At 45.6% G+C, this 27,094-nt stretch overlaps 2 protein-coding genes across 3 annotated transcripts; both read left to right on the top strand.

Moving 5' to 3' along the window:
• Positions 1–616: 616 nt before the first annotated feature.
• On the top strand, positions 617–8,482 carry EIF5A2 (eukaryotic translation initiation factor 5A2). 2 transcript variants are annotated; one of them, XM_032697645.1, is made up of 5 exons: positions 617–701; positions 975–1,164; positions 2,542–2,646; positions 4,202–4,333; positions 4,599–8,481. In XM_032697645.1, the coding sequence occupies exons 2-5, from the start codon at positions 1,000–1,002 to the stop codon at positions 4,656–4,658; spliced, it is 462 nt and encodes a 153-aa protein (XP_032553536.1). In that variant the 5' UTR covers positions 617–701; positions 975–999; the 3' UTR covers positions 4,659–8,481. The 2 variants fall into 2 exon arrangements, with proteins under 2 accessions (XP_032553536.1, XP_032553537.1); XM_032697646.1 differs by lacking the exon at positions 617–701 and having other exon boundaries at positions 966–1,164; positions 4,599–4,689; positions 7,770–8,482.
• A 253-nt stretch (positions 8,483–8,735) lies between these two features.
• RPL22L1 (ribosomal protein L22 like 1) lies at positions 8,736–11,152 on the top strand. The gene is made up of 4 exons (XM_032697647.1): positions 8,736–8,805; positions 9,387–9,479; positions 9,874–9,995; positions 10,898–11,152. The coding sequence occupies exons 1-4, from the start codon at positions 8,797–8,799 to the stop codon at positions 11,040–11,042; spliced, it is 369 nt and encodes a 122-aa protein (XP_032553538.1). The 5' UTR covers positions 8,736–8,796; the 3' UTR covers positions 11,043–11,152.
• Positions 11,153–27,094: the final 15,942 nt, after the last annotated feature.

The following is a 27,094-nucleotide window of genomic DNA, read 5'->3' as shown; positions in this document are numbered from 1 at the left end:
TCTGATTACTCTGAGAGGTGACATAAGAACCAGGCCGACAACTGAGCGTCGTGTGGGAGGCTCTGGAGACACACACTTCCCGTGTAATTCATGTAACACCCCGCGGTGCACACGGTCAGCCCCTCGGGGGCTGCGGCCGCCTCAGCAGCCCAAGATTTCTGATTATTCTGAGAGGGGACACAAGAGGCGGACAACAGAGCGCTGTGTGGGCAGTTAATCAGGCCTCACGAGGTTTTGGGGACACACATTTCCCCTGTAATGCGTGTAAAAAACACTCCGCGGACTGCGCGGTCATCCCCTCATGGGCGGGGGCCGCCTCAGCCGCCCAAGATGGCGGCGGGGCGTGAGGGGTGTGGGTAAGGGGAGGAGGCGGCGCACGACGCCCCCTGGCGGCTGAGGCGAGGCGGCGCCCTGAGCCCGTGCGCGCTCCGTAGGGGGGCGGGCGGGGCTCGGGGAAGCGCCTCCGGCACGTGGGACGGGGGGTGGGGCGGGGCGGCCACGCCCACCCCGGGTGGGGCGGCCCGTGGGCCAATGGACGGTGGCGGAAGCGCGGGGGCGGGGCCGGGCCGTGCGCGCGCGCCCCGCGCCGCCCCTTCCCGCCGCCGCCGCCGCAGTGTGTGGGGCGCGTGTGCGCCGCGCCCGCCGCTCCCGCCCCGCGCCCCCGCCACCCGCCGCCCCCGGCACCCCGACCCTCCGCCGAGGTAAAGGGGCAGCGGGGACGGCAAAGAGGAGGGGGCGGGGGGGGGTTGTGAGGCGCGCCTTGGGGCGGGAGGCCGGGGGACCGCGGCACGTGGCGGGTCCCGCCCGCCGCGCACGTGTGCGGAGCGGGGGGGGGGAGGCAGCCCGCGCTCCCCGGGGTGGGTGGTTGGGGCCGTGCCCGTATTCCCCCCACCCCTCCTTGGTGCCCTGTCCCCGTTCCCCTCTCCCCGTCCTGGCCTTCTCAGCCGACCTCCCTCTCTCTGGTTTCCCCGCAGCCCCCCCCACCCCCCCAGCACCGCCATGGCCGACGAGCTCGACTTCACCACGGGCGATGCCGGCGCCTCCTCCACCTACCCCATGCAGTGCTCAGCGCTGCGCAAGAACGGCTTCGTGGTGCTCAAGGGGCGCCCCTGCAAGATCGTGGAGATGTCCACCTCCAAGACGGGCAAGCACGGCCACGCCAAGGTGAGCGCTGGGCCCGCAGTCTGTGTTCCCGGCCGGCTGGCAGGGATGGGTGTAGCGTTTCATTTGGCTCTCTGTCTTGTCTTTGCCTTTCTCGCAGCGGAGTCTCGCGTGTCTCGTCGCTCCAGAGCTGGCTCAAGGGTTTCCAGTCATGTAAAGCAGGAACGATTGAGGACGGGGGCGAGGGGGTGGGGTTAGTTTTTTTTCTCCCAACTTTAACGCGTTAACGCTTTTTGAAAAAAAAACAAACAAACCAACAACAGAAAAAGGTTTAACGCTGATAGTGACAAAACCAGTTTCTGTAATGGGGGTAGAGTAAGTTCTGGAAGGGGGGCTGATGAAATCACTAGGGCGTGGTTGGGCTGTGCTGTCGCTACCCACCACAGCACTTTTGTGTCTGCCCGTGCCGGCACTCTCACTGTTGTGCCAGTCCAGAAGGGCCCGTGCCGTGTTACATAATCCGGAGGGCTCCGCGGACACTCAGTACTCCCTGGGCCTGCTCTGGCCCTGTTTTGCTGCCTTTGCCTCGCAGCTCTTTCCTTTTCCCAGCACTGGCAGAGGAGTGCCTTCCCCCCCTCTGTCTCAGCAGGGCTGTTCTCAGCCGCTGTCTGGGGCTGCTGCCTGAGCAGTTGGCCCGTGCAGCTGTCCAGAGCAAGGCTGGAATCCCCCCTCATTCATTCAGCCACTCTTCATGCTGGGTATGTGAGAGTTTAGAGACAGGTCTGTTACCAGCACAGACTAACGAGATTTTTAAGTTTCCACAACCTTGTGTGATATGTGTAGGTGGGTGGAGTATTTGGGATTTGTCAAAGCTAGAGTATACCAAGTTCTTGCCAGTTTTTTCCTTTCTCCTTCCCTTTTTTAATAGATACAATTTTTTTAAATACAGAAACTTGTAGAGGACTCAAGAAGAGCTGGTTAAACTGGCCATGTAAGCTCCAGCTGCAGTGGGCACTGCAACTGGCAAAAGGGAGATGGGGGCTGCTGTGATCTCTCCGCATGACCACCACTTTTCCCCTTAACCTCTGCACTGTCAGCAACACTGTTGTGTTTCTCAGAACAGCTAGAACTTGAAATACACATTTTCTTAACCTCTGCACGCCCTGAGCTTGCTGCTGTAAATCTACAGAAGGCAGTGAAAGACAACAGTGATCTTGTTCTCATGTAGGGTTTCTGTAGTGTTCTCTTAAAGGGATCAAGAGGCCTCCTCTCGGTGTGAGAGTTGTTTCATACCACAAGCAAAGGGTCTAGGTGGAATCTGGGATTGCACATGATCTCTTAGAAGGCTGTGTGAAACCAGCTATCTTAGGTGCCACACGGCAGTGGCACGTTGCTTCTGTAGGACCAACAGTAACTGAAGTTATTTTTCTACTCTTACAGGTCCACTTGGTTGGTATTGATATCTTCACTGGTAAAAAGTATGAAGATATTTGCCCATCGACTCATAACATGGATGTTCCAAATATCAAGAGGAATGATTACCAGGTGAGTTACCAGTTATAAGGGTCTTTATACTCTTAATACCACATGTAAATTCTCTTTATCCCCAGATTTACCTCTCAATAAAGTACTGTTGTCAGAATTAATAGAACTTGCTTTTCGAGACATCTCATACCTAAACTCGTAACATTTACTGAATTGTTAAGACTGCCAAAACTCACTATAAAGAGGGAGCTCCTTAGTGTATTAACAGCCTCATGTTACAGTAGTAATCTTTAAACGTGACAGGTAATAGACATAATTCATAACCATGTTTTTTAACTGTTGTTATAAGGTCACTTCTGTGTTCTTTGTGATACTGGCATCCTTTAAAATATGGAGAGAGGTTATCCCTGCTGCCAGTTATTATTAGTTAAAGGATAGTCAAGCTCTCACTTCAGGTAAATTTGAATCAAAGCATATATTGTCATTTATAATTTCGCTCTTACATAGGGTAGATGAATCCCCAAACAGTCTTAAACTGTATCTGATGCCAATTCTAACTTGCTACAGTGTTTTCTCCTCCTCATGTGGAGCTGGCTTCAGTTGATATCAAATAATTTTGGTGCTCCTGAAGTCTGCACTGAAATACCTGTATGAAGGGAGCTCAGCAGGCTTCTGTAATGTCTTCTGTGGTATGGATAGTGAGCTCTTAAAAGCAGCACAGTTCAGGTTGAGTTGTAGTGTGTTCAGTATATTCCCATTGTATTGGGAATAGTTCTGGTCAGGAGTTAATACATCCACATCATCTGGAAAGCTGCAGATGATTGACAAAGCCCAAATCCAGTGTTTTAGGAACTCTTCAAAACAGCTGATGCTGTTGGAACATAGTGTGACCAGCCTGTCTTAGAGCTCAGACCTTCCAAGAAATTCTTAATGTTACCTTGGTGGTCTTTCTCCATTTCTTGGGTTCATATTGCTGCTGAAATTCCTGCTATTTCTCAGACTTGTTAGGATAACCTTTGGATTTACTGTTACATGTTCCCAATTCCCCAGTCTGCTCTGTCAAAATAACCATTCCCCTTAGCTCAGGCTTTTGGTTAGGCTGAAAACAGCATTATAGAAGTGGTCCGTGACTTGGTGGATGTTCCCTCATTTACTGACTAGTGTTTAATGTAAATGACAGTATCTCACTGTAGAAATGCAGGTGTGGAGGTGTACAGTTACCCTGTTGTGTACTTTGTACGCTTAACACAAGCAGTGCTGTTCAGTGAACACTGTTCCAGTTATTGTTTCTAATTCACAGATAAAGCTGAACCAGTGACCTGGAAGCAGCACATTTCCTAAATCACAAGGGTGGGTTTTGCAGTGCCCAGCATAGTAGGAAGTAACCAGCAGGTTTCTGTTGGTTCTTGGCAGCAGACTGGCCTTTGCTACAGTTGCCCTAAGTCAGCCCACTAAACTTATTAAAAACTGACTTACAGAAGGTTCTTAACTGTTACAAACACAATACTAAAGAACTATGTAACAGGTAGAGTTCACTGCTTTCTGCTTACCTTCAGCTACTACCTGTTAGTGACTGCTGATGTTAAACTTCCTAAAAGTGGCCTTCTCTTCATAGCTGATAGGCATTCAGGATGGGTATCTCTCTCTGCTGACGGAAAGTGGTGAAGTTCGTGAGGATCTAAAGTTGCCAGAAGGGGATCTCGGCAAAGAAATAGAAGGAAAATTCAATGCCAATGAAGATGTGCAGGTGAGTATGGAGGGCAGACAAGAACAGTTATGGCTAATTCCACTTGATGATGCAATGAGGAGGTCTTATTCTGGTATTGACCACTTGTATCTCTTTGTGAAGAGCGGGTTAGAGGGGTGGGAATTCACCCTTTGAGATGTAGAAGGACTTTTGTAGTGGAGTACTCAAAAGAGATGGGATAGATACTAAGATGTGAAAGTCTGTACCTTCTAGGAGCACTTCCTGTGGCATGGTCTGGAGCTCACCTCTGTGTCTTCTCTTCCAGATTTCTGTCATAAGTGCAATGAATGAAGAATGTGCTGTAGCCATAAAGCCTTGCAAGTAAAGAAGATCGCCAGGCTCGGGCAACTGCTCAGGTCTGGACAAACCACAGATCTATAAATTTGGTTCTTATTGTCACCAAAGCTCTGGCCTTCACAAGCAACCTCATTTCCTTTTTGAATTGTTAAAAAGCAGTGCTGGATTCTGGATTAGTGTTGCAGGCTAACTGGCAGTTTTCAAAATCACTGAGATTTTAATTCCTTAATTGTAACTATTTTAACATTCCTGTGGGTTTCAGCTATGGATCTAAGAAACCAATCAGGTGTTACTAGTGGATATATTTTTATTTGCTTGAGCAAAACAGTGTTTGTCTGTATGAACAGACAAAATACAGTATTCAGGGGCTTTTAGATAAGCTGGTAGGTATCTAGGATTATAAAGTGACCTAGAGCACAAATAGTATTTTTCTTGACATCTTTAGGTAGAACTGACAATAAAAGTAGCCTTTTTTTTTTCTTTTTTTTAAAGCTTAAGTACTTTGTGGATTGGGACTCTTGCAGAACTGTAGGTGCCAATCACAACTTTTAGACCAAGAAACTCAAGTGATCAGAAATGCCAGCTGGCTTGACCAAGCCCCGGTGGCCATGTGCAACTTAACTGTATTACCTCTGTTTTCTTCTTTGCCAACTTGTTGGCTTATTGTAATGATAAAATGGTTTTAAAAAAAAAAGCCTACCTGTAGTTTAGGCAGGCAATTGGAATATTGGGTAGATAAGACATAGATAGGTCAAGGGGACACAAAGGTGAGAATGGATGTTAAAGCTATAGACTTTCACTCGAGGCCTTTGTCAGACTTGAAAAATAAAATAGAAAAATGCAGTTCAATTGCTTTCCTTTATTATATTTATCTTAAAACTATAAAAGGGTGACAAACTCCATGGGAATCTGTTGCAGTGCTTCCAGCTTTAGGTTTTAACCTTCAGGTTCAGACCATATTTTTGTAGCACAGGGACCACATGTTTTTCAAAAAGTGGGACAAACTGTAGCATTGAGCCTAAACTAAATGCATGTGATTCTTTTTAAGAAAAAAATAAAACTATTGTATTTTCAAAATATAAACTTGACAGACGATACCGAACAACCATGGCTTAACTATAAAAGTAAAACACTTGCTACCTAGTTAGGAAAGCTGGCTCCTGTCCTAGAGAGTTCTGAGTCATAGCAACACGCCTGCATGCCTCTAACTATATAGTAGCTTAACAAGGCTTCACAGCAATAGTTATGGATAATTAGCCTGCTCCTGTTTAAGGCGTTCAGCTTGAATTCTAAGACTTGGTGACTCTTCACGAGTGGGAAACTTCCTTAGTCCATGGCTCAGACCTCTCTTCACAGCTGATAAATCGTTCCATGAACTTGCCTTAATCTTCAGTGGCTGGTGGAGGATGACATGTAAGCTCGTGGCTTGCTGCCCCAGACAGCACGCACAACTCGCACCACTGGCAGCGAGAGTCAGGCTTCACGCTGCTCTCAGCTGCTTCAGATGTGTTCAGCTTCATAGTTTGTACTCTCTAGTCCCCGAAGGGCTCGTGGCAACTGTCCTGAACTGCCCTTGGACACAACCATGGCAGGGCTTAGCAAATGCAGGTGGCAAAAACATGCATTTCCCACAGACTCCTCACGCCAGGGAGAGCAGTACCAGTGATGGTAAAGACAGCAATAAATACACTCTGGTAATAAAGCACAGTTACCTGGGACACCTGGCAGAAGCAGGACCTGCCTCATGCTCTTGCCCAGCACAATACATGTTGCAGGTGAACTCTGTAAATAGCACCTTGACTGAAATGGCAAAGCTGCTCTTGGAAGAAGCTGTAGATTGTATAATGCCTTCAGAATAGTTCTGAAGCGTGTGTGGAATAGGTGAGGCTACTCTGCACTATGCTCATTCCTGCCTCTCCATTGGGCTGGTACCTGGAAGACAGGCTTTGTTGGCTTTGGAGATGACTAAAAGCACTGATGATAGTGCTGACAGCAATTTGAGCTGTGTGGCGTCACATGGGAAGTCATAGGTTGCTATATCAAACTAATGCAAGTTCTAATGCTATCACCATATTAGAAATACTTCTCATATGCTTGAAAACTACGAGACTTGAATTTGTCCTTGTTCTTGACAGTGTTTTAGTCTACTTTCAGATGCCTGCCTATCCTCAAAACCCTTGTTGGAAGACAGGTATTTGATGCCACTGGCTCACAATCTGAGCAGTTACTCAGACTAAACTCTCTGGGACCAGGGCTGGTTTTAGTCCTGTTCCTACAAGCGGGGTTCAGGCCTGACTGAAGTTTTCAAGTAATACAGCAATCTAAAGAGGTTTTATGACCTCCAGCTTGCTGGAAGAGCCCTCCTTGGGCCTTTCAGACATCCTTCTATTGCAACCTTCAGTTCTGCAAGATTTAAATGGTTAAGTACTTCATTATAGGTTTGTTCTTATATACTTAGTTGTCTTTTGTGAAGCACTTCAGACACCATGGAAGTGCAAAGCATCATGCATGAAGCTTCCCATAAGATAATACATAAGCATGTCTTAAGCATAATCTCCAAGTTTCAGTAAGGTTAAAAGTTGCTTCTAAATTAGAACATGTATTTGAGGCATTTTTTTTTTCCAAACCGAGGTGTTTCAGTTTCCTGTCAGAATCGTTGCAACAAACTTTGTTTGTGATCAGTAATCCATAGAGGTGTGTATTTTTAAGATCCATAACCAAGTGCTTAGGGAAGTTCTTTCATAGCTTTGCTTAAAAACAAATCTTACCAGTGTATTTGTTCTGTATTACTGTCTTAACACTTAAATTGTGTCAAAATCATAAACTATAAACTTCTGATAGCTGATGGCAATTGCTTAAAGGCTGTGAACACAGGGAGGTGATGAGAAGTGTTTCCACTCCAAATAATGCATTTTTTTATGGCTCCTGTTCATTGAGTTTCTCTTACTACTTTACACAATTGGAAAGACTGCAGTGTTTCCTGTCTCAAATGTTGGCAAATAATACTTTGAGATTTCAATAGATGCTTCTAATTTTTGCTTACAATGGTGGTTTTTCAACTGGGCTCTTGCTGGTTGAGCCATGTTCTCAGGGCTGTTTTTTTTAAGAAGTTAGCTGAAGTTCATTGTTTCTCTTGCAGGTTTTTGTAATCCACAGTGTACCCAGAAACGGTGCACGGTCTGTAGTTTCACAATGCAGATAATTTTACCTAATCTGTAAAGAAGTCAAGTTTGTTGACAGTTCAAACTCTTATGGTTGCTGCAGGTCAGTCTCACAGAACTCAAAATTCAATAAATCCCACTTTTTTTCCTTTTTTTTTTTAATTTTATTTGGTTGAGTAATTAGAATGTAGTTTGTTACAGTAGAACTAAATTCAGGCTATTATAAAAGAACCTTGCTAAGGATATTTCGAGTATCCATTGGGAATGTTGTGAAGGTGTGGATCCTGGAGGCATGGTGGAGCGATCAGCATGGAATGAGGGGGTCGGGAGCCTCTCCAGCGCCTGCAGCCCGGCCCTACAGGATTTGGCACCCGAGAGTGACTTGGTTTGTGAACTCCAAGGAACTGTTTGCTGTGCTTTGCTGTATCGCAGAAACCCTTGTTGTCCTGTGCTGTCTGTTGTAAGCAAACCTGTCTTCTCCGAGGGAAAAGGGGAAAAGGGGAGCGACGGCCACAGCTGGAGTTACGGATCATGGGACAATCCAAACCCTGCTCCCGGCCTGAGCAGCTCCCGCGGCTCTCTTTTGGAAGCTTGTGTTCTCAACACCATGGAAACGATCAGGGGAAAAGAGATTTGTACGTGTGTGTTTTGCTCCAGAAATAATAATAATAAAGGTGTCAGTGCTGTGGGGAGGCTGGTGCTGGTTACACTGAACGGGACCGCGGGGGGGCCGCGCGGGGAGCTCCGGCAGCCCGTTCCCTGGGGTGGGGGTGGAGGGAGAGACGCGCGGCTGCGAGAGGACCGCGCGCGCGCGCGCCGGCCCCGCGGGAATAGCGCCGGGAATTCCATGTGGGATCCCGTCCCCGGCGCCGCCATGTCCCCGGGAGCGCCCCCGCCTCCCGGCGTGCCGCGCGCGCCGGCGCGGTGACGTCACCGCCGGGGGTATAAGAGCGCCGCGCGGCCGCGGTCACTTCCTTTCAGCGGGAGCGGCGGGGCGGGAGCGCTATGGCGCCGGTGAGAGGGGGCGGCGAGGGGGCCGCGGGGGAGCTGTGGGGCGGGCGAGGGGCCGGCGGCCGGCCCGGTGACAAGCGTGGGTCTCCCCGAGAGGGCTTGGAGTGGGGGGCGGCCGGGGGGAGGTGACTGCAGTGAGCGTCGCTCGCCGGGAGGTGGCGCTCCCGCTGCCGTGTCCCCTTTGCTCCGTGTTCCGCCTCCTAAGCCATGTGTGATCCCCCCCCATGCCGTGTGTGTCCCCTCCCTTTCCCTCTTCGTGTGTTCCCCCTTACTGCAGTGTGTTCCCCACTCCTCCCAGTGTGTCCTCCGACAGTGTGTCCACCCATCCCTCCCCTGCCGTGTGTCCCCCTCTCCTACCCTGTGTCCCCCCACTGCCATGTGCCCCCTTTCCCCACAGTGTGTCCCCCATCGCGTGTCCTACTCTGCCGTAAGCACTCCCTCTTCCATCGTGTGTCCTCATCCCTCCCCTGCCATGTCCACCCCACCACCCCTTTGCTCGGATAAAAGCTTTCTCTGACACGGTTTCTTAATGTTGGTTGTTTGGGGTTTTTTTGTGCGTGTGTCTGTCTGTCTGTCTGTTTTAGCAAAAAGACAGAAAGTCTAAAAAGTCCACCTGGAAGTTTTGCCTTGACCTGACCCATCCTGTCGAAGATGGAATTTTTGATTCAGGGAATTTTGTAAGTCGTGGTTTTGCTTGTACTTGTGATGAATAGTATAATTAAAGCCTTATTACAGTAGCTGAGTTACACCTGAAAAGCTGTATTCTTAATTAGTAAGATCAGCAGCTGTCCTTTAAATTATCAGCGCTTTTAAAAAGTTATTTGGCTTTAGTTGTCTTTTATAGACAGCATAGTTCGTACCTGTCCGTGAATAGAACTGTTTAAAATTCTGTTTTAGCAAAGGAGTGATATTTTATAATCACATGCTCTAAAATCTTTCTACATTGTAAATCCTTCTGTGAGGACATGAGTAAACGGTGGTTTTTAATGTTGCTGCATGACTAGGGTCCCTTCCCTAGTTCATACCTAGGGTGCCATTCCCTAGTGTTCTCTTTCTTTGGTGTTGAAACAGGAACAGTTCCTAAAGGAGAAGGTTAAGGTCAATGGTAAAACTGGGAACTTGGGCAACACTGTTCACATTGAACGTCTGAAGAACAAGATCACGGTGACATCCGAGAAGCAATTTTCCAAAAGGTTGGCATGGGTTTCCTTCTGTTGTGTTTGTGATAGAGAGTTTTGAACTGGTTTATGTTGAACATAAAATCATAGAGTCATTAATGTTGGAGAAGATCCTCAGGATCATCAAGTCAAACCATAAAGCTAACACTGCCAAGTCCACCACTAAGTCATGTCCCTGAAATAGCCATTAATATTCATTTCCTGCTTGCAAAAGGGATTTCAGTTAGTGCACTTCTGATACTTAGAGAGGTGTCAGCTCTAACCTTCATAGCACTTGTAAATATTAGTGAAATATGTAATTAAAACAGATTTATCATATTAGATATTTTAAAGACTGCTTTTTAAAACTAAAGGCTTGATTGCAAATTAAGCTCACTCTAAGCATATTAATACAAATACTCTGAATAGGTCTTTAGAAGTGTATCAAGGGAAGATGGACCTTTAACAGGGTGGCTGTTTGATTATTTAATTGGTTGTATTAAAGTGTGTATGTGTGTGTGATATGTGTTGTTGTAAAGACCCCCATAAGTTAAATGAAGCCTTAAAGTGCTAATTTTGTTAGGACACAACAGATGAGTGTGCTGATCAGAGGTACAGATCCTTCCCTCCATCCCCCCTTCGTTTGCTGATACAGATGCACCAGAATCTGTTCCATTGAACCAAGGTTTAGAATCAGTTCTCAAGACCAAGGTTTAAAACCACTTACCAATGCTTTTCAGTTCCTGGCGTTTTGCTGTTTAGTCAAAAAACAACAAATAAAAACTTCTTGCATATCTATAATGAAAACTTGCTTTGATTACCTGTTACATAGAATAATCTTCTGTTTCTGGGTGTGATCAATGTGTCTTGGGTGGAGTGCAGACAGCAGCAAGGGTTGTTCAGAGAGAAAGTTCTGACATGAAATTCCTGTTTTCAAGGTACCTCAAATACCTCACAAAGAAGTACCTCAAGAAGAACAACCTGCGGGACTGGCTCCGTGTTGTGGCGTCGGACAAGGAGACGTATGAGCTGCGCTACTTCCAGATCAGCCAGGATGAGGAAGGATCAGAGTCCGAAGAATAATGGAATCCTGGCCTTATGCTCAACACAGAGTACAAAAGACTAGAACATCTATTTATAAGAACACTTAACTTATTGGTGAATAAAGACTTTGTACCCTGTTTGACAGAGCATGGTTAGTTTTCTAGTATTTTTCTTTCATTAAAAAGCAGCTCCGGGAAATGGTTTGATTTGCAATTTTCCTTCCATTGCCAGAAATCAGCTGGTCACTTGGCACCAGTGAGAGTCACAGTAGGAGAATACTGAGCCCTTTGCCCAACACACATGTGGGACAATTAGATCAGTTTTTAATCATATTGGTACAAATAATCCTGGAGCTTTTTGTGACTGAAAGTACCAGCTCTTGCTAATTTATGTGGAGCTAATGGCATAATACTTCATAAATGCTTACTTTTAATTATTTTAGTTAAAAAACAGGCTTACAAATTGTACTTACATTTTACCTAATTCATTAGTTGGTTGTAGTATTCCTGTGTATAACCACAAGTCAAACTCCAGTATGACAGAGGTTTATTAGCCACATTTATATTAGATTGATGAGATGGAGACAAATCTCATTGCCAGCATTTAGCTGAAACAACTTAAAAGAAGCAGTGAGATGTCCTTTAATATTGACAGTGACTGAATGCCATAAAATCCATACAGATGGTTCTACTTTCATGATGTATTTTACAGTTCTTGTATTTGACTTCTGGGATTATTTCCTTAATACAAGCATTTCTTTAGTACAAGTGGGGTTTTTTCATCGAAACACAAACCACTCCAAATCCTGTAAAACAGTTCTTCTGTTTGTGTAATATCAGGAGAAATTTGATAAATTTTCACTATGAAGAAATATTTGTGAGCCTGCAGCTGCAGTAACTGTTGCATGTGGATGCATTTCAGTGCCATGTGCTGTTGGGCTGATACTGTCCTCTGCACGTGATTTATTATTACTCTCAGGTCTCAGAGCATTGGTGAAGTCTGGAATAAGTCAACATCATAAAATAGGGATGCATGTAGGCTCTGATATTGATTTTTGTGCTTGAACAAATCTGCTAGTTCAGGCTGAAGTGTGCCTACTAAATAGTTTGATTTCCTGATGATTTTTTTTTATGAATTATATCAGCATTGTTTCTGCTGGCAAACCTCTGAGACAGTCTAGTTAGAGACTTGCCAAAGCACAAAGCAATGCATTAACAGTCAAATGGCACCCACTTTGGCTACCTGAATCTAAATGAGAAGTACAGAAGAGGAGATGAACTTTGTCAACAGCCTTTGGGGTCCCATTTGTCATTTTTCAATGTGCTTGAGCAGCTTTTCCTGACGGGTGGCCCAGGGAGAGGAAAGGAAGCAGCAGTGGAACAACAGCTACTTGTGTCATCTCTGCCTTGCTGGTTTGTTTCATTTTGCTGCCTCAGAGGTAGCAAAAGGAAGGGAGCAGCGTGTGGCTGCCAGACAGATGTGCTGGACTTCGTATGCTTCAGTGGAAATAAAACACTAGAAGACCTGTCCTGATCTAGGGCACTGGGTAATGCTGCCTTGGAATTTCCCACTGGAGAAAAAACAGGCAGTTTTGAAGCAACAACTAAAGGTTCTTACTTTTCTGTAATTCCAAAGATCACTGATGCTGTTACAAAGCATTTACAGTATATTGTTAGTTCATACTGGGTTGAACAAGCCACGTTTTTCCCGGTAAACTTGCAAGTATTTGTAAAGCTGATCTGTTTTCTTTGCTGCAGGAAGTTAAGCAAAGGGCCTGACTTAAGAGTTGTGTTTCAAAACACATCCCCACCTGGTGTTTCAGAGTTGTGCTTTTATGTGACAATACATCCTTTATACCTCACTGACACGACAAACCTGTTGTGATTAAATGGAACAAGCACAAACAGAATCGGAGCTAATGGGATTGTGCTGCCTTGTTATCCTTCCTTTCAAAGCAGGCTGGCAGTGTGTGGTTGTACAGCCGAGCAGATACAGATTGTCATTAGTCAGGAGAGAGGGAAACAAGGCCTGGAATTGCAAGCAAAGCAACTTATTTCCTAGCTGTGTTTGGAGGAAAACTGCCAGAGTGCTCATGCAGTTGTATTACTCCCTGAGCTTCACTGCAGTGAGGATGGAGCCTTGGAATTCCTTACTCTGATGCTTGAAAATGTTGGTAACCTTTGAAAAACCAGAATTCTGATTAACAACTGTGGATCTAGAGTACTTAGCAAATTTAGGAGCATTTTCCTTTAGGTAGCAGCCAGGCATTTTGGTTTTGTCCCTGTGTTGCTGCCCAAGCTCTGCTGTCTGTACCGAGAACCTCCCAACTCTGATTTTAGGAGCATGGGGGCTGTTACAGCTCTTATTCAGGAGGGGTTTTATGAGGTGAAGATGCATTATGTGTTAGGCACAGAAGCCACAAAGAGGGATTTTAAATTTAAATGGAGCTTTTACAGCTTTTTAAAAGATTCAGGGAGAAAACTTACTGGAGTCCACAGATGAGAACTTGACCTCAGGAAACACTTCAGAAAAACGGTGATTCTTTCATAAATTCATGTACTTCACAGCCAAAGAGGCCAGGTGTGATGCAGGTGGCAGTCAGGGAACAAAGCCTGTTATTGTTCAAATGTAAATTAATGCAAATTATCCTGATTAGAATTGAAGAAAGCTTTTTCAGAAGCCAGAGGTCAGTGTTTCTGTGATCCCTGATGGGGATGCAGCTCTGCCCTGCTGGGAGCGGCCAGGTACCTTCCTCAGGGACCTGGCAGGCCAATTGTTTCTTTCCAACTAGAGTCTGCTGTAAAATCACCAGTTTGGTTCATCTTTGTTTTGAAAGTTAAAAGATCCCGAACAGCTTGATAGTGGACAGGATTGACTGCTGGAATTTTCCATGTTTAGTGCTGGACAAGAGCCCAGAAAAGCCCTACCTGATGGAAGGACAGGTTCTCTTGGAGCTGCAGGGACACATGCTCCTGCATCAGCCACAGGATGAAGCTATTGGGAAAAATGACATACCCACAGCACAAAGACAAGTTTAGCAGCCACAGAAACATGTTCTAGTCTCAGGTGATGCTCAGGGTGCTCTAGGATTTCCAGAAGGGATAAGCATGAAATCCAGCAGGAGTGAGTGCTTTGAGAGCACTGCTTTGCCTCTACTCAGCTGAGAGCCCTGGCCCATCAAGCCAGAAGTGTAATTAGGAGAGAGGAATAATCATTGCAAAGCACCAGTTGCACTGGTAGCACAGCAGATGGGCCTGGGCCAGCACCTGCCAGCTCAGGGCTCAGGAGGGCAATGGCACCATAACTCTTACTAGACTTCAGTATAGCCAAAATTTTTACATATATATGTATTCTATATTTTATAAACATATATAAATATGTTATAAAAATATATTACTCCCCCTTTCATTTTTCAATGTTTTTCCCCTTTATTTCTCAAAAGATGTTTTTACTGCTCTTCCCCAAATAAAGTTGGTTTATGAGAGACATCCCACACATGTAAAATTCCAATGTCTGTCAAACAAAATGAAGAAACAGAGATTTCTAAGCACAAGTGGCTGTTGCCAGAGCAGCAGTAGCAGCACCACATAAGATATTTATGTGTGAGCACAGAGATATTATTTTTCTGCACCACCAGTCTCTATCAGTTTTACTGCAGCAAAACTCTTATTGTCTTCCATTAAAAAAAAAAAAAAAAAAAGAACAACAAGCTGCACAGGATTTCACCAGTTTTAAGCATCTCTTTAAGCTACTTCTTGATGTACCCTTGTGCTTTCTGTCTGCTTGCCCTCCTGGCCTATAGCCCCATCAGAAAACAACTTTATTATAAACCCAGAAATAGTAAGATCAGCAATAAGAAGGTAAATAATAGCAGGAAGTATCTGAAAAATGTATCAGGGTACTCATGTATACAATAGACTCAGCATGTGGCAAGTATTAAAGGAGGTGCAGACTCAACATTGTCACAAAACATCAGCACGAAGTAATTAGAAACAGAGAGGCCCATGGAAAAATAAATACTCAATAATAGCCTGGATGTACCCAGCAGCAGGAAATGAGCTTCAGTGGTGGAGTGATCTGATTATACCAAATAGAGACAAAAATAAGGAACAATTGTTATTTCTTTTCAAAGGCAAAAACAAAGCAAAAATTTCTAATTGGACAGATCAGGAGGGATCAAATTGCCTCCTCATTTTGTATATATATGTATTATATGTACAATATATACATATAATCTATATATCTGTATATTTTATTTATCCATTATATATTTGAAAGGTTCTGAGGTTGCCCCAGCTGTTCTAGCAGGGTAACCCAGAGGGGCACGGTGTGGGCATCTGCCCTGGGGGCAGCACAGGGCTGCAGGACTCAGCAAGGATTCATGTCAGCACCATCCTTTTTCAGCCTCTAAATCCACCCAGCCCATCCAGCCACTCACCTTTGGATTGCTGCTCAGCTGTCCCATGGACATGGAATAGCTAAATTCCCATGGCACGTGTATTTTGCTGACCTGAAACCCCTTTCAGGCTTGCCTTGGCACTGTGGCTGCGTTTTGAGCCCTAACTCACGCTAAAGCAACGCTGTTGCAAAGCACAAACCATAGGTGGGAGGAGTGGCCTGGGGTAACCAGGACAATGGCTACAACATGCCCCAAACACCCCTCTGGCAGGATCACATGAAGCCCTCATGGAGCAGGCTGAGGGATTTTTTTCCAAGGAGAGTGTTTCCATGACCCCTCCGAGCCTGGAAACTGCCCCGAGCAGCTTTTTGCACCTGAATCCCTTTGCTCTGCAGGTTAATAAACACACAAAGTGCCACCAGCTGGGATAGATTTTCCTATTGCTGCCCATCCATGCTGAATTTAAACAAGCAATTAAGAGAGAAATGCTTTAATAGGTTATTAACAAATCTTTTTCCTTTTCTATTTTTTTTTTAATTAAGTAGTTTGACTTGGCAAGGCAGTTCAAACGCCCCATCCCACCCTGTTCCAGCAAGCATTAAAGCATGATTAGAGTCTCATGTTTGTTATGATGTTCTTGCCATTAGTTCAGAGGTTTAGTAGGGATTTTAAATGGAAACATGGGACAACAGGCATTTTTTTCAGCAGACCATTGCCCACACAGTGGCTTGATCACCACACTGGTGTTCCCTGCGTGCTGACAGGATGCTCCGAGCCCAACCTCCAGCTGCCAAAGCCAAAAACAGCATCAGCATCTTCTTAATCACTGGCACAGGGGGCAGGGAGAGGGCAGATGGCACTGCGTAATAAACACAGCAAGGCCCACAAACAGCAGAATTGAAAGCAAATAACTAAAATGCTTCAGTTTGATACAGAAGAGTAGAATGCTTCTGGGAGCAGCGCTGCCACTGGCTCAAGCTGGGGAGATCCCAGTTATCCCTTGCTCCTCATCCAGGACAGATAAGAGGGCATTCAGCCATCGCTGTTCCAAGCCTGGTAACATTTTCCAATGAAGTTGCATTCATCAATCTTCCTCCTTCCAGCTCATTTAGAAAATATTTACACTGTTGGCAGATAAGGCTCCTGAGATAGAGGTAATTCTGCTGACACAGCGAGCTGGAAGCTGTAAAGCCTCCGATCTCCCCAGCAGCTCTTTCACGGCTCTTCCTCCTTCTCCAGCCTGGGATACTGAGAGTCCCATGGGGATAAAGACCCTCTCCATGGCACCAGCTGCAATGGGGTACAGCGTTGGGCTGGCAGAAATAACTGGCAGAGCCTCTGGGTAGGCAGCAAAGGTCTGCTGAACTGGGGTGGTAGCCTGAAGCCCAGAGCAAGAGGGTCCTGCCCTCTCTCCCACCTGTGTAGCACCCACCAGACACCCCAGGGACCTGTGTTTTCCTCCTTGTACAGGTTTTTTTGGCTGATGGGTATTTGCTGGAAGCAGAGATCAAGTCTTCTTTTCTCTGGACAGCCTCAGGAGTGCAGGATGTAGAGCATCTCAGGGAGCATTGAGAGGTGTGCTGCAGCTTCCGTGCTGCCGTGTGAGGGTGTTTCCATGAGAAATTATATTGGAGCTGAAAAATACAAATCCAAACCAAACACAGGAGCCTTCTAATTACACCAGCCTGGCTATTAAATGTAAATTGCCCCATGCTTGCTTTCAGGCCTGTCAGACCCCTGGCTGAGAGGTCACAGCCCCAGTGCCAAAAGGTCTTCACTAACAGCATGGCAGCAACAAAGTGGTCAAGAAGCACAGAAGGGCATCAAAACTTGTTGCTTAAAAATCATGAAGTTGAATAATGAATTATTTTTTTACTCTTCTGCAGTTTAAGGAGTGGTATTTCTCAACTCTTCTTGACAGGAGATTTAGAAATTAATTTGCTTTTTAAATGAAAGTTTTGGGAAACCGTGTGATGCCAAAGGCTGAAGTTTTAAGCTAAATACATGGAAAAAGCTGTGGTGAGTCTGACCAAAGGTTCTGGACCCCACTGCCCTCCCATCAGTAGAGGTCAGCCACACCTACCAGATTGCAGCAGCTCATGGTTAGGGACTTCCCAAGCCAGAGATGGTGTCTCTGTGTTCAATAACCCTCTCTAGATTCCTTTCCTACTGTAAACTTGTTCAATTATTTCTCCAAACACCAGTAATTGCCAAGCTTGCAGTTGTACAAAAAAAAAGTGTATCTGTGAACCCAGCAGAAGGTGGAGCCAAACAAAGCAGGAATGTTCTGAAGATGAGATGGGCACTGCTCTCAGGGGAAGGAGGGATGTCCCAGGAAGGTGAGTTGTCTGCCTGAGCATTGCTGGCTCTGACTGCATCCCTGTGCTCCTCCTCCGTAAGCAAAAGCACATCCATGCATTAAAGCGGAATTAATTAAAGGCACAAGATGAGTGGGTTTCCCTACCTCCTGCTGAAGCCTGCTTGGCCCTTTGGAGGAGAAAGGCATCAATTAATTTTTTGCACAGGATCAATCCGAGCCCAAAGGCATGTGCAGAGTCCAGGGCTGGGCACAGGGATGAACATGACCATGGAATAGCTGTATCAAAACCACATGTATTTTTAACACAATTATTAGATGAAATAACTATTACTTATAATAAAAAACGTACTATGCATCATATATAGATAATGTATAAATAAAATATATTCATATGTATATTTTAGGTATATATTATACATATCACAAGTATATATGTATACAATGTAATTATAAAATATTTATATATTATATATAGTATGTATAAATTATTTCTCTCTATATATATATATCACTATAAATATGTATAATTCCCAAGAGAAGGTGCCTCCCAGAGGACGGGTATGATGACAGCAGGGTGCTGACAGTGCTGCACCACATCTGAGCTCCGATGAGCTCTATGGTCCTTGGAGGTTAGTGGGGATAGGAAATCTGCTTTTTCTCAGTGACTTCTGACCTTCAAACCCACTACAGAAAGCTTAGGAGGGCTCTTTTCCTCTTCCTACAAACACAACAAAGAGGCACAAAGCAACTAATGTTTTTGCAGGTGCAGAATTATCTGTTGGGAGAGCAAACTGCAGAGGTTGTGATAGAAAGCTGCAACTTTCCTGCTCACCGTTAGCAGGGAGCCTGTTTCCCACATCAGCCCAATAACCAAAGAATCAGAGCCTATGAAATCAGAAACCTGGGTTTTTGTTCTGGTATATTTTGGGGACCTTGTCTGCATCTCCTTACAAAGCAATGCCATTGGCAGGGGTGCCCCAGGAGGGCTCTTTCCCAGGGTGGAATTGCTGGACCTGGTGCAGAAAGAGCATTTTCCTGCTGTGCACAAAATCTCTGGGGAGAGCTCTGCTTGCTAGTCAAGAAGCCACTGCTGTCGTTTGCCTAATTCCTCTGGGTCTTTTGTGTTGCACACAGCACAATCAAAGGAGTTATGATCATAAGAATATCTACATGTGCTGTCCTGAGCTTTGCTAAGCCCCAGAAGCAGCTGGGATGCCTAATTCCCTTTAAAACAAATGGCATTCCTGTGCCAATCCCTTCAAGATAGTTTTACAAATAGACTTTGAGATATGAGCTCAAAACTGAGTCTTCCAGGTGGGTCCATCCAGCACCATTACTTTGCCCTGGGGAAAGAGGGAAGATACAAATGAGAATCAGTGCTGATCCTGGGCTAGGATCAGACTGATAGAGGGATGAGTGAACATGGGATGCAATTAAAATCCCTCCCAGTTTGCCCAGTTTATTTCATTGACTGAAGATTAATATTTTTCCTAAAATTTTAAGCTCCCAACACACATGGGACCCCAAGGTGGCTCCTGGGAGTGAAGAGGAGGAAAGGGAAGAACTCTGACCCAGAGAGGTTGCTACAAGTCCAAGCTGTATACTGGCCATCCCCATTTGGGACTCAAATACCTAGCCAGAATAATGCATGGGAATTTTGTTGTCCTGTCTGACAGACTAATTAAATACCTTGAAAAAGCCACACAGCCAGAGTCAGGTCACACCAGCTCTGTTTGACCCAGCAGAGATCTCCTGCCATTCTGTGCTGGCTGCTGCCTAAAGGCAAGCACAGATGCCAAAAGATGCTTCATCGTCTACTGAGAGGCAGTTTTTGCATCCCTACCATCTGTTCACAGCCTGGGACCAACACTGTGTCACACGACAGTGGCAACAATCACCCTGACTGGTGAGCAGCAGCCTTGAGGGCAGCACATGTTTGCTTTGCAGAGATACCAAGGACGGGGTCTTGTGTTCTCAGCCAGATCCCCCAAACGTGGTGCTGAGGCTTCCTCACACAGCTCCATGGTTGTGTAAGAGGAGCTGTGTCCAGAAAACACCATCACATCCAGCTCTATGCCCTGAGCTTCCAATTCCCTACAGTCATGGAAGATACACAAAGAAACCCCCTTGACTTCACCCTGGGAAATAGTTAAACAGCAGCTTTTGTTCTCGGTAGGGGTATTTAAAATATCATAATTCACTGAAAAAGATGAAAGAAATTCTTCCCTGTGAGGATGGTGAGGCCCTGGCACAGGTTACCCAGAAAAGCTGTGGATGTCCCATCCCTGGAGAGTGTTCAAGGCCAAGTTGAACAGGGATTGGAGCAACCTGGTCTACTGGAAGGTGTCTCTGCCCAAGGAAGGGGGTTGGAAATAAAATGGACTTTAAGGTCCCTTTAATTCCAAACCAGTCTCTGATTCTGTGATTCTACTGTTATGCCTTTCTCCTCGGATCCTGATCTGAGGTACCAGGACAAAGGAAAGATGGTTGATTACCCAGCAGATGAAATATCCTACTGACTCTCTTCAAGGTCTTAGCCAGCACAATTTAGGTGGATGTACCAACATGTACGAACAAAAATGCACTGTGAATTAAGAAGCATTGTCCTGATGAGGGAATATTTGCTGTAATTTTTTTTGCAGGCACTTAGCAAAAGTAAAATAAGTAGAAATGGGGAGAGTACCCAGCAAAGTAATACGAAAATGGAGTTTCTGGCAGCCTCCAAGATGCACCCTTTTAATGCAATTAGAGCACAGAGTGGATGAGGGACTCTGGGCCCGAAGTAGCCAAACTCTAGTTGTGTTTTTTAACACTAAGAAAGATGTGCCGGCACTTCTTAACTCTTATTCCGGACAGGGAGTGCAATGGAAAATCACATGGCAGAGATGAACATCTTTGTCAGCACTTACCAGCAAATGGTGCCGTAGGGGAACTATCCCGTGATTCCCTGTGTGCAGCCCATCCCTGGCACTGTGCATCTCCAGGGTAATCACCCCAGGGCTGAGGCTTGTTCCCCATTAGCCAGCCCCAGAGATGGGAACATTCACATTAGTCTGGAGCCAGGAAGCTCTTGATTCCTGCCGCAGGCACATCTGTCTTGAGCCCACTGAGTTCAGGAAAATGCATCCACCTGGGCATGAGGTCGTGCCTGCAGGTGGAATTATTCCTTAGCAGGAACATCCTTTCTTAAAAAATTGCTTGTTCCAAAACAGTACAATCTGTGTGGGACCTACTTGGACAGATAGCTGTGGGACAGGCTGAGCATCCAGGAGCAGACCCCCCATGCCCAACATCCCTGCCAATGCCAGCGGCGGCTCCTCTCCTGGTGCCTGCAGTGTCCTGGACAGGCCGTGTCCAGGGCTCTGCCAGCCCTGCTGACCACAGCCACATGCACTGCTGGTGAGAGCAGCTTTGGCATGACATCCCCAGGGAAGGAAGGATCCCCGGGAAGGGGCACCCTCCTGGCTGACTGCAAACCAGGAGCCCACCAGAGACACCTCCAGCACATCAGCCACCACCCAACACCTACAGTGGGGCACCTGAGCTGTAGTGAACACTCAAATGGAGTGAAACGAGCTGTAAAAACCCACAAAAAAAAAAAAAAAAGACAAAAATTGCCACAGTCTGGACAAATTGCACTGTGCTGGGTGAAGGAGAGCATCAGCCTTTTCCACCCCCATCCCCATCTCAGCTGTGTCAGTGGTTAAAGCTGCAGGTCTGAGCACAATCTGTTCCACAAGTGACTGGAAAATACATTACAGCTGTGATGAAAATGGATTTTTCTTTTCTTCTAAACCTACTGTGAAATACGAACTGGGAATTCATTAGCTATGAGCTGCTGCAAAGTAACATTGCTTTTAAAATATTCTGTAGTCTCTTGGCTCCAGAGGACCTTGGTTAACTGCAGACAGAGCAGAGGGGTCTTTCATTTTTTAAAATGTCCTGGGGAATATCATTAGAAATTACTTACAGATTCTTTCAGAGGCTTTTTAATTTCACTTTGCAGACTCTGAGTGAAGAGAGGACAAAGGGGGATGGCTTTAAGCTAAGAAGCATAGATTTAGATTAGATATTAGGAATAAATTCTTCCCTGTGAGGGTGGTGAGGCCATGGGACAGGATGCCCAGAGAAGCTGTGGCTGCTCCATCCCTGGAAGTGTTCAAGGCCAGGTTGGGCAGGGCTTGGAGCCCTGCCCAAAGCTGGGGTATGGTCTGCCTCCATGGTCGGGTCCCAGATATGTTTTAATTTCAAACAACCCAAAATTCCCAGGATAACAGGGCCCACGGCTTTGACTCAGGCCCCTCACAATTGCTGTGTTAGAGAGCTGCCAGGGTTGTTATCCAGGGAGCCCAGTGGATGCAATGGGAATGCTTCCAACACCATCATCCAGTTGTAGTTAAACAGCTGTATGATGAAGTGGACCATGAGGGAGTAACTCAACACCACCAGAGCTGGAGCAGCCTTTGAAGTCAGCACGTATCAACTCTGTCTGTCAGCCGTACAATTAAACCTTTTTTCCCCCGCAAAACAACAGATGCCAACATAAACTGAATATCCCCTGTGATTCTCTGCTAATCATTGAACAAATCCACTACAAAGGTTACCCCAAATCCTCGTGCAGGGTAGGGACAGGGACGCATTGGGGAACATGTGGTCTCGGAGGTGGGCGGTTCTGTGCTTGGGAATGGCTGCACTGTGCTCAGTGAATGAAGGGACACAGAGATCATCCAGAGAGACACAGAGGTTCCTGTCATATTCCCCTGCCTGGCCTGTCCACCTCCCACCACAGTTCTAATGGGTTTTGAACATATTTCCTAATTCGACTTGGCAGTGATGCTCCCGGAGCACTGCATTTGCTCAGATTTCAAGAAAATGGTGATTAACCAGGTAGGGAAATGGAGAGAGGCAAGAGCACCTCCTGCTCAGCCTGGCCCCAATGGCACCAGGGGACATGACAGGAGCAGCAGGGACCCATGGAAACCCGTGGGGACCTGGGGAGGGAGAGGTGGTAAGGCAGGACAGGGGACCCAGGGAACCAGGCAAATCACAAACTGCCAGCTTGGCTGTTCACAGAACAATGTATTTTCAACAGCTTTGCAGAAAATCTCAGAGGAGTAACACAATGATTTCATGAGTACCTAAAAGAGGACCTGAAATCTCCTTTCTCCTGCCTGCAGGTGCATTGATTTTCCTCAAAGTTTAGAGGCCAAACAGCTCCAATGTCCAACACCTCTTGACAAGCAAGAAGCCGCAGGCTGAGAATTAGGAAGAAGAAATGTGTGAGGTCTTTTTCAGAGCCAGAAATATCTTCACAGCTGTACAGACAAGATCTCCTCGAACAAAAGAGTCACTCCCACCTCTGCTGTCACTTACCTGACCTTTTCGTTTGGCAAAGCTGTTGTCTGGAGAGCTGATAAAACTCACACGACAAGATATGCCTGGAGAAGAATCCTTGCTTACAGGTTTTTGGTAGAAAAAATATGCTTCCCCCAAAAAAAGTTTGACACCAACCAATTAAAAAGAAGTTTCAAAAGAATTCAAAAGTAATTTGCATTTTGGTTGTTCAGTTTTTCCGGTTCATTCCAAAAGGAAAATACCAAAATAAGATACTAACTCCTATCAGTAAGGGTATTTATTTCTGCTGGCTTGGCACCTTCATGCCAGTCTTTTGATAGTGGCGAATATATCCCCACCTGGAGAGCTTGCAGCGAGAAAAGTGAGAGCCTGAAGGAAAAACTGGCAGCAGACAACAATAAAAACAACAATATCTTTTTCTTTGGAACTGACATTTTCTTGTGAAAATGTGAAATGAAAAATGTCTTGTTCAGTGGGAAAGCAACTCAAGAAAGCCAGTCCCTACCAAGAAGTCATCCCACCTGCCCTGGAGCAGAGCAGGGGGTGGTGTGCTGAGCACTGCAATGCTCAGCTACCCAGCCCAGCTCTGCTGCCTCCCTCTCCCTTCTCTTTTTTTCTTCCTATTTTCCTTCCTATTTCTTCCATCCGCCTGGGGCTCATGTCCTAGGAGAACTAATATTTTACACCATCATGCTGATAGCTGCTGAAGTCCCACCAGGCTCTTCCCTGCCAGCATCTGTAACAGATGATCCAGCATCAGGATCATTCTTGCTCACCCTGCAGTGCTCTGGGAGGTTCCTGAGCTCTCCGAAGCTCCAGTTCCTCTGCACCCAGTTTTCATAGAATCATAGAATGGTTTGGGTTGGAAGGGATATTAAAGATCAGTTCCACCCCCTCTGCCATGGGCAGGGACAGCTTCCACTAGACCGGGTTGCTCAGAGCCCCTGTCCAAGCTGGCCTTGAAAAAGGCCTTTTCTGCAAGGCTGTTTTCCAGGTTGTTTCCTCAACAACTTTTGCCACCCCTGTTTGATTCATTTTTCCCAGTGGTTTCACTTAAATGCAAAATGCTTCATTTCCAACCCTGACTCTACACCCACCCACCCTCCCACTGCCAGGCACCAGAGACCACCAGTGCTGAGCTTCACTTCCCCTTCGGGCATCCTCCCTCTGGGTATTGTGCTACTCTAGTAATGAGAAACTGGAATATTTTGAATTAAAACCATCTCCCTCATATATATTCATCGCTACAAACCACAGCAGATGCTGCATCTCTCAACACATTCAGTGAAGACAAAGTCTAAGCAGCAGCTTTGACTTTCCAGATGCCAGCACAGAGGTGCCTCCTCCTGCTCGCCGGCCCCGGCCAAGAGGAATGATTGATTTTACAGTATCACAGCCAGTTCTGCAGTCACAGATGACAGCTCTGGAGAAGACTTCACTGCTGACTCCTTGTGAGCTTTGAAAGATCCATAGTAATTATTTTTCCTTAAGAAAACAAATGAATTAATCCTTCTGCTGGGGTTGGGGTTAGTTTTTCTAAAACTGGTGTTTTTCAGATGATTTCAGAAAGCAAATAAGGCTGTCTAGCACCATTTTTCAAAATCATTCCCAGCCATGTATTTTAAACACTCCATCAGATTTTCAGAAGAAAACAGATCAGATTTCTGAAGCGCTCAGTGGGTGCTGCTGGCTGCCAGAAAAATGGGGATGTTGTCTTGTGCCTCCAAAGAGAGCAGCAGATTTTGCACAGATCTAACACATTGGAGATAGATGCCAGACACGTGCTCTCCCTGAGTTTTAGCTGCTTTTTTTTTTTCCTGAAATGATTCATTTATAGCTTCAAATATGAAATATAGATAATCCAGGAAAGAGAACAGGAGAATCCAGCAATGGATGAAGTGTCCTGATGTGGTCCCTGTGCACAGCCACGCTCCTGATGCCAACAAAACAAACCACTCTGCTCTAAGCCTCAGGAAAACGTGGAAACACTAAATTTTGCAATGCGGAGACCTCGTGACACAACTAAGAAGGTTTGGTAAAGGGCTTTGATGAGCAGCTAAGGAAAAGCCTTACTTTTTCAGATGGAAATGCCTTCTGTGAAAAGCACTGGAGAACAAGCTCTCAGAAAACTCACTCCTATTTGATACAATTTAGAGTAAATTAGTTTCATCAGTGACAATTAAGCAGAAATACAACCTTAAAGACCTCTAACCTTCGAATGTCAGACTTGGACATCAGCAATGCAGATGGCTCTTCTCTGCAACTGCTCTGCAGATACCATAAAATGGTTTGGGTTGGAAGGGACCTTAAAGAACACCTATTTCCAACTCCCTGCCATGGGCAGGAACATCTTCTACTAGACAGTTGCTTAATCAAATGATTTGACCTCCTTTCTGTGGCTATACATAAATAACCCCCCATTTAGAAAGCAGTTTATTTATGAAGCTTCTCTGGTTGACTTTACAAGCATTAACATCTGGCAGGAGAAATTGTGGTCGTGTTAAAACCAGTGGAGGTTTTCTCAGCAGCTCCACACAGCAGTGTTTCTCCCTCTGAGAAGAGATAAACTGGGACAGATGACCAGGGTCCTGATCGAGTCTTTATTTATGGATTTAATAATTTTATTGCCTGAAATAAGAGAGTATAACTTTATGAGGACACCAGAGAGGTTTGGCTTAGTTAGCTCAAAAAAAAAAAAAAACAACCCAGGTTGAGAGAAAATACAACTGCTGTTTATAAATAAATAAGGAATAACAAAAGAAAAGACAGTAATTAAGCTAACAACCCAAGAACCAGTGGGAATGAGCTGGCCATAAATTATTCAGGATGGAAATGAGGTGTTTCACCCCATTAAAATAAATCTTCATAAAACCAGCAATTCTTGCCTCCAGTTAGTGTAAAATATCATGGGTGGGGGAAGGGAGGGGAAAGTTACCAAAATTTCATTCTGAAAAAGAAGGGCAGCAGCAGAAGGGTAAAAGCCTTTTCACACAGAGCAGCAAATACAGGACCACAATCCAACACAAATACACATCCTACAGATTAACAGTCGTGGGGGAGAAATGGCCAACAACCCTGACTCCTCTTAGTTTATGATTTCTTTATTACTGCCATTAAGCACTGTTGGGCATTTTGTAGGATGGTCTGAATGCAACACACAGGAAGGTCAGAGTAAAAACATATTCTTTTAATAAACTATTAGTTTGCTAAACTGCATTATGAGAAGAAATGTCTCTGTGAAACCTTAAGGAGGCAACACTGTGGCCCTTGTCTAAACCCAGGATCAGGGCACAGGAAAGACTGGGTTGGCTAACTGCAGTCTGAGTCTAATTTAAATGCCAAAAATAGAAGGAAATGCTTGGGGAATGAAGCGTTCACTGGTATTATCACACTCTCACAGTTTTGAAAGCAGGTAATGCTGGTGACCTGTGATCTTCTGACCAGAAAATATTCCTAGAAAGCAGCAAATAAGCAAAATTGTCAGGTGGAGGGTGATTTTGAGCAACATCCCTTCTGCTATGATGCTGTGGGTATGACATTGTCCCTAAAGCAGGGTGCTTTAAGGCATCCCCTCACTCCCAGGGATCTGAATCCTACCAGAGGCATTGACAGACACATTTCTCTTTGGTCTCCAGCAAATACATCATCTGAGGGACAATCTGCAATACATTCTCAAGCTGATTGGCTGCAATTCCTTGAACTTGCAATTTGTGTTTAATTGTAGCACTGATCAAAGCAGTTTTTAGTTGTTAATTCTCACAAAGCCCTCACAAGGCTGTAACACCCAGTGAAAACAAAGCAGGCAGAGATTAACTGATCAGCACAGGGTATGTCACAGCTCAGCAGAAGGAGCCCTGCCCTGACCCAGATCAGTTGCATTGATGTTTTATAGCAAAGAAATGCAAAATCACTCCAGGATAGGCCTGGAAGTCTGTGCTCTGGCGAAGTGCTGAGTGCCAGGCTTCACTGTGCCACCAGCTCATGGGCACCCAGGATTGGTGTCTGCAGCTCCCACCC

Source organism: Chiroxiphia lanceolata, chromosome 10, assembly GCF_009829145.1.
Source record: "Chiroxiphia lanceolata isolate bChiLan1 chromosome 10, bChiLan1.pri, whole genome shotgun sequence".
NCBI lineage: Eukaryota > Metazoa > Chordata > Aves > Passeriformes > Pipridae > Chiroxiphia > Chiroxiphia lanceolata.
Note: the sequence above shows the minus strand (reverse complement) of the source record. Positions and strands in the feature narration are given on the sequence as shown.

What these genes read in the sequence shown, in the direction of transcription:
- EIF5A2 (XM_032697646.1), top strand. Translation starts at nt 1,000, where the DNA reads ATGGCCGACGAGCTCGACTTCACCACGGGCGATGCCGGCGCCTCCTCC. An exon ending in GCAAGCACGGCCACGCCAAG is followed by an intron (nt 1,165 to 2,541) that starts GTGAGCGCTGGG and finishes CTACTCTTACAG; the next exon opens with GTCCACTTGGTTGGTATTGA. An exon ending in TCAAGAGGAATGATTACCAG is followed by an intron (nt 2,647 to 4,201) that starts GTGAGTTACCAG and finishes TTCTCTTCATAG; the next exon opens with CTGATAGGCATTCAGGATGG.
- RPL22L1 (XM_032697647.1), top strand. An exon ending in TTTTTGATTCAGGGAATTTT is followed by an intron (nt 9,480 to 9,873) that starts GTAAGTCGTGGT and finishes GTGTTGAAACAG; the next exon opens with GAACAGTTCCTAAAGGAGAA. An exon ending in GAGAAGCAATTTTCCAAAAG is followed by an intron (nt 9,996 to 10,897) that starts GTTGGCATGGGT and finishes CCTGTTTTCAAG; the next exon opens with GTACCTCAAATACCTCACAA.